The 7,229-nt window shown below is 37.9% G+C and overlaps 1 protein-coding gene across 1 annotated transcript; it reads left to right on the top strand.

Annotated features, from left to right (window-relative positions):
- Window positions 1–211: 211 nt before the first annotated feature.
- Window positions 212–6,199, top strand: vgf (VGF nerve growth factor inducible). The gene is made up of 2 exons (XM_083543083.1): window positions 212–571; window positions 2,469–6,199. Exon 2 carries the CDS (start codon window positions 2,501–2,503, stop codon window positions 4,454–4,456), a length of 1,956 nt encoding a protein of 651 aa, XP_083399209.1. The 5' UTR covers window positions 212–571; window positions 2,469–2,500; the 3' UTR covers window positions 4,457–6,199.
- Window positions 6,200–7,229: the final 1,030 nt, after the last annotated feature.

The following is a 7,229-nucleotide window of genomic DNA, read 5'->3' on the forward strand; positions in this document are numbered from 1 at the left end:
GCTTCATTGCTCGACAAATAAGCATTGGGGCAAAATAAATGTGTTACATTTAGGGGTAAAAAATAAATAAATCATATATTGTAGACTGCAACAGATCCTTCTGAGAGGGACTGGCCCCTCTCCTCCAGTAGTAGTGTTATCTCTAGACCACCCTCCGGCAGGAAAATGCTTTATTTCATTCATTTCGCTTCATTTCATTCATCAGGGCACTGCAGCATAGCGAGCGCCCGGGCTTAGAGCCACACCGAAATTCTTATCAATGGACTGCTGACGTCAATGAACAGTGGTGACGCGCGGTCACGTGGGATCGAGGGGGCCGAAATATAAACATGAGGAGCTGGCCGTGGTTCTGAAAATATCTACAGCGCCGTCACGAAGACGCGAAAGCTAAGGCGTGACCACACGGGTCTTATGCCGTTTCATTCAGCAAGTTCAATATAAGCTATACATTTATTTTCTTAAAAAAAAGAAAGCATATGTATTAGAAAATAGAGAGAAGACAGCGTCCAATCGCGAAGTTCGGAGAACAAAGAGCAAAAGTGCGTCGGACCACGTCACGCCTGGGATCCCGGTAAGTCCTCATTTTCACGCAATACCTTTAAAGCAAAGTAGCGGAAGCCACCCTATTCTCTACTGCGGAAAGTAGTCTTTCGTATTTTTATAACGTTTAAAAATTGTCAAAGTAATGGGAATGTCAATAATATTAACGAAACCTAAAAGAAATTCTCTTCCTTACCAAAAAAAAAAGAAAGAAAAGAAATCTACAATTATAATTCATAACACAAACAAACAAAAAACAACATAAATCATTCATTAACTGTCTTTAAACGACAGATGATTTATGCCGTTTTAATATGGAACTTGGGTGGAGTCGGAACTGATGCATCATCATCATCATCATCATGTTAATTTTAATAGAGCTCAGATGTGCCAGTAAATGACGCCATTACTGATTGCTGATGCATATCATGATAACAGCTGTGGGAATTATGCTGATCAATAGCATGCTCAATAAACCAACTATCAATCCCCCACTTTATTACATTATATTTCCTATCAATGTAGCACATTGTCTTAGTTGTCCTATCCTGGGTTTTATATATGTTTGGCAAAAACAGACAAGGAATAGCGCGAAAAAATGTATTAGTTAGCTCTCTTTGAATATATTTGAGTCTCATATTTCTAAGGTTTTTTAACTAAGGTCATTAACTTTATATGCTTTATGAAAAAAAGACAACGTTCAGTTTTTAACCGAGGATTTACCATTACAGTTAGTAAATGGTAATATGAACTGACAACTGATAACTGTGTTCAGTTTATATTTCTAGAATACTGCGCCAGGGCTTTCCCCGATCTTTAAAATAGACCGGCTTAGCGTTGATGATTACGTGAATAGACGGCTTATGTGCATTAGCACCTCCCAAGTATATAAGATTTGAAGCAATGATAAGTGGCAGAAACAGATAATACTTTCAAGCAATGTTTATTCAAGTTCAAAGCATTATTCGGGGCCGCAAACACAATATTAAGAGTAGACATTAGAGTGCTTTAATCTGCAAACGCCAAAAAAAAAAAACAAAAAAAAAAAACTGTAAAACTGTGAGCTTCTGTTTCTTTGGTTTTAAAAGTATTAAAGCTATTAACAAATGCTTATTCTCTGCCACTGATGTTAGTCAAAATGTGTACTTTTTAAGCCTTTTAGTTTACCGGCATTTTACTGATTATTCATTTAATTTACTGTAAAGAGATGAAATAATATTAGATTCTAAAAAATGATCACACGTCTACATCCATCGTTTACCTCGATAACCAATCAGCCCCCATGCTCTATTATGTGCGGGTGGTCACTTGCGCAAAGTGCCTCCGAAGGCATCTACTTAATTTTTTTGCATATTCTTGAATATTTACGACAATCCGTAGACATTGATTTAAAATATCAACATGATCAATTTGTTGATGTTGAAAATCTGTTGCTATGATCTATGGACACAAATCCATAAAGAACGATATTTTTCAAAAAATGTGGGTACTGACTACACAAAAAAAGCTGATTTTTAAATAACAAAAACTGAATTGCTTTTGTTTGTTTTTGTCTGTGTATGCAAATGTTTTTGTGTAAGAAAGAAAGAGAGAGAGAGAGAAAGAGAGAGAGAACAACAAATAGGGAGAGAGATAGAGAGAGAGAGAGAGAGAGAGAGAGAGAGAGAGAGAGAGAGAGAGAGAAAAGAGTGAAAGGGAGCGAATAATATAAAGAATAATGAAAAAAAAATTTGGATTATCACAATATGGGACAGTACTAAAAAAGGTCAAATGATTATGGTTTTGTCTATTTTTACATTGTGTTATCAGAATAATTAGTGGTTGTAATGTGTTACCTATCATCAAATAAAGACCTGTCATGTTTAAAAAGCAAAATAGTATGCTGCATAGCCTATAGTTAATATATTTTTTCTTCCTATCTATGTTAGGTGTATCACCTTTTTCCTCACTCCTAATCTGCATGGTCATGATTCGCTGCCAACAAGTCTCTAGAGCTCCAGTTGTGCTTCTATTCTTCCTCTTCAGTCTTGCATTTGAGCCTACAAGCAGCCTCCCTGTGACTGAACATAAAGTGGGCAATCAATATGAACCCTCCTCTCCTAAACCTGCAGAGGCACAGACCGATACTGGAGATGTTCTTCCAGGGATACAGAATGAAGAGGAGGATGAACTTTTCAAAGATGTTGACCCAAAAACCCTAGCAGCAGTCCTCTTAGAAGCCCTCAACAGGCCCCAGGAGGAAATTGTTAAACAAGAGGTGGTTGGGGGTAAGAAGGACAAGGCAGAGGAGGATAGTAAGACCCAGAGTTTTGATAGAGAGAGAAATGAAGATGAGGACCTGGAAATGGTGCGAGCAGCTGTTGAGACAAGGGACAGAGAAGAAAGAGAAAGGGAACTGGATGAGGAGAGGAAGAGGGAGGAAGAGGAAGAAGAACGCCTCACAGAAAAGGTAACCAGTCACACTACCAGTCTAACAGTGCCTGTAAAGGAACATCAAGCAGTTGAAAAGGAGATGGCAAGCAAAGAAGAGCAGCACGAAGCAGAGGAAGCCACCGAAGGAGAAAAAGATGAGCAACTAAGTCCAGAGGAGTTGAAGAGTCTAGAAAACATGTTAGAAGAATTTCAGAGCTACAGTACAGCCATGAAAAGAGAACATGATTCAGTATCTGGCCAGAGAGAGAGTCGTGGCGATTACTTTGACTATCTGGATCGTAATGGCATCATGAACAATGTGATCAAGACCAAACCTAAGGGTTATGACTTGGCTCTGTCTAAGAAAAAGCTTAAGTGGCAGGAAGAGCAGGAAAGGAATAAGAATCGGCCACTGTATAAGGGAGGTAATTTCATGGATGATTTTAATAATAATATTGAAGACCAAAAAGAGGAAAATGGAGAGGATGAAGAGGAACTGCTAAGTCCAGAAGAGGAAGAAGCTAGAGCTAAAGCCGAACAGGAAGAAGTGCGCAGACAGGCAGCTGAAGCCCAGAGAGCCAAGGCGGAGGAAGAGAAGCTTGCAGATATTGCATCAGACATGATCTTGCAATACATGGTCAAGCAAGATGGGAAGAAATTCCGAAACAATAATGCTGCAGAAGACAAACGCTCAGAGGAAGATGGTGCCAATAATGATGATGATGATGATATTGATCCACAAACTATTGACAAGTTGATAGAGATCTCCAGTAAGCTGCACTTGCCTGCTGATGATGTGGTAGATATAATCAGTGATGTGGAAAAGAAGAAAAAAAAAGATGCCCCTTTAAGCCTGCAATGGCAACAACCTCTTGTACCTCCTTCTGCACCTGATGTCCCATCTACAGTCTTAAGAACATCACCACCCTCAAAACAACCAAGGCCTAATACTAATTTGCTAAAATCATGGTTTAAGGAGAGGGCCTCTATTAAGCCCAGTCAGCAAGATTTTTGGATCAACAACAAGCAACAGTGGCCTTTTTGGACATACCCCTCCTACCGGCGTTATCAAAAGCCCTACAGTAATTATTACACCATCTATTTCCCACCTCCTAGGCCTAAACCACGTTACTATGCCAGCCCCTCCTACTCCCTTAATGAAATACTGGGAAATTCACTAGACTATGAGTTTGACTACCCTCTCAAACAAAGGTCTCGTCCCTGGAAACCAAGTCGTCCAAGGTCTCCTCTGGCCTTCCGGAGAAACCTCTACTTCCCTAACTACATTGTCCCTCATCCTCGGACTTTCAAAACTGTACCTATGCCCAAACCTCGTTCACCCCTGCGTCATCGCCCTGCTTTCTATTATCCGCCCACAGCTTCTGTAGTTGCCCCACAGGATGGCTTTTACAGCCAGTTGGAGAAGCCAGAGCCAGATAGCAATGAGAAGCTAGGGAACTTTATTGAGAAGGTTTTCCTGAAACATCCCAGAATGTTTCAGTGAAGATGTAGATAAAGAGAAAGAAAATAGAAAATGTAGGTGAGCAAGAAGAGTATAACTGTGAGACTGTTTTTTGCCATACCACCATATTTTCTTTTTAATTTCAGAAATAAGTTTATCCAGTCTGATCTCCCTGTCCTCCACACTTTTTTCTTAAAAATGCCTGAAGACTGGTGACTGTTGCCATTTTCAATGGTGTTTCTCTGTTCCTCATCTATTCCCATCCTCCCCTACATGTACTGATAGACAGTGGAAATGAGGTGAAGAAAGGGTAATTTTTCTAAATAATTTGGGGTACACACATGACTTAAGCACCCAACAACAGTCCTAAAATATGTATACACTTCCAGAAGGCCTTTCAAAAAACAAAGGAAGAAAAAATTCAATGGGACATGTTTTATAAGCCTTATATTTGATTATTGCTTATCATTTGTGACATTTAGGAGCCATTTATTCCATGTAGTCATTTTCTCTAATTATGGAAAAAAATATAAAAAAAATATTTAAATTAAAACCTTTAAAAAATGCATGCAAAAACACGTTTAATCCATGGAACTCAGTCATGATGAAAGTGCCATATTCTAGAAATGTTTGGTTTATCCATTCAACAAATGTCTGAAATGTACCCAGTAGTATTCTGACACACTTAGTCCTGTACATAGAATTGTCTTTAGACTGACACTTAATTTTATTTTTGAAGTGTTTTTAACATTGCTTTTCTACACAGATCATTGATAGCTGGTGCAATGAATGCTCATACATTCCAAATATTTCTTAAAACAAAACAAAAAAAGCTTTTTTCATATCAGATCAGCTGTTTTGACAACAGTTATTAATTGCCTTATTTCCCTCTCAAGACTAGCAGCATTTTTGTCATTGATGGAAAATGAATATTAACTTCAACTACAAATCTATGTATTCAATGGTATAATGAGATTCATATTTATGAGGTGTCAATGCAACAACAAAACACCATGCACATTCCAAATTACCTAGTTCTCACTTTGTGTTTCTACATTAAAAAAAAAGCATTGACAATCTTTTAATTGAAATCAGTCCTAATTCCCAAAATGTCCCTTGAAACAGTTGATGACCAGTCCCTTTACACAAAATGTTAGTATATGGTACCAAAAATTTTTATAAAGTCAGAATGATTAGTGCAGAACAAATTGGATAGAGCACATAGAGTGCATGAACACATAGAGGCATGTTAAACTATGCTTTAGTGATAATAAAGGGAACTGTGAACAATTTTTCGCTACACATAACTTCAAAGAGAAGTCAAACCAAAAAACTGTTAAACAGATGAACATGGTGAAATGTTCACAATTTAAGTACCCACACTGTGTGATACCTTAAGAATTGTAAGACAATGATATGAAAAGATAAGTAAAGGGGGAGGTGCTTGACATTCTAATTAATTTAAGCAAGCTGTGGATAGATAAATGAACGTAGAGGAACAAGTGTCTGCACGTTTATGTGAACTTGCATCTAAAATGTGTTTTTCCTCCTTGAAGACATTAAAGCATTAAAAAAAGAATAAAAATACAAAAGACAAATGTTTAGCATACCAGAGGTTAAAAAAACTGTCAAGTCTTGTATACGGAAAATCAGCTGTTTGCCAGTTCTAGATGTATCTTGTATGTACCTTAATAACCATGCGTTTGCTGGATGTAAATAATCGCATGTTGATGACTAGTTTTGCTACACAGAGATAATTCAATAAAATTTACTATTTTTTATTAATATTGGGTTTTTAATTGTGTCTGGAGGAACATGTGAGTCTGAGATCTCATTTGTAGTAGATCTGTCACCATCCACACATTTTACCAACTACAGTTTTGTTGACCACAGGAAAGAAAAAATATGCTATACTTAGTTTTTTGTGTGTGTTAGAAAATGTGAAGGTAAACAATGTGTAAAACATGTAACATTGCAGACAATATGTGTGCTTTTTAGTTTTTTTTTTTTTTAAACATCTTGAAGAACTAACCACAGATCATCTGTGGATGTAATCCCAGACAGATTAAATTATTTTGAGATCTGGGCTGTATGGGGGCACTTCCAGAACTCCTTGTTCTTCTTTATGATGAAAATGGTCCTTAATGACATTGGCTGTATGTTTGGGGTCCTTGTCCTGCTACAGAATAAATTTAGGGCCAATCAGATGATCCCCTGAAGGAACTGCATGATGGGTAAGTATCTGCCTGCATTTATCAGCATTTAGGATGCCTTTAATCCTGACCAAATCTCCAAATTCATTTGCAGAAATGCAGCACCAAATTTGCAAGGAACCTCCAACCTTGCTTCACTGTTGCCTGCAGCCAAAAATTTCAGAGCACCTGCTGCCATTTTCTTTGGACCCCAGATCCTGGGTTTTCATACAAATCTCTTAGCCTTGTTTCCATGTTGGAGGTATTGCTTTCTGCCCGCAATTCTTCCATGAAGTTCACTTCTGACCAAACATATCTGGACAGTTGGTGGGTTCCACCAGTTCTTTGCTAATGGCACTGCTGGATGACATCTGATGCTTAAGAAAAGTATTTTCAACATTGCCTGTTTCATTGTGCTTCTTCAAAATAGCTGGAACAGCACATCTTAAAACCCCAGTTTAGTATTCTTTGCCTGGAAGAGACCTTCCTGATTGAGTATAGATACCTTATGTCTTGTTACTGTGCTCAGTCTTGCCATTGTGTTTAACCTGTGGAATAAAAGTCACAGAGTCTTTCATCCAGGTTTAAGCCTTCTACAGCTTAAACTTCTACAGTTTCCATTT

This window comes from Silurus aristotelis (genome assembly GCF_946808225.1).
Source record: "Silurus aristotelis genome assembly, chromosome: 5".
Classification (NCBI taxonomy): domain Eukaryota; kingdom Metazoa; phylum Chordata; class Actinopteri; order Siluriformes; family Siluridae; genus Silurus; species Silurus aristotelis.

Coding starts and splice junctions, on each gene's coding strand:
- vgf (XM_083543083.1), top strand. CDS start 2,501: ATGGTCATGATTCGCTGCCAACAAGTCTCTAGAGCTCCAGTTGTGCTT.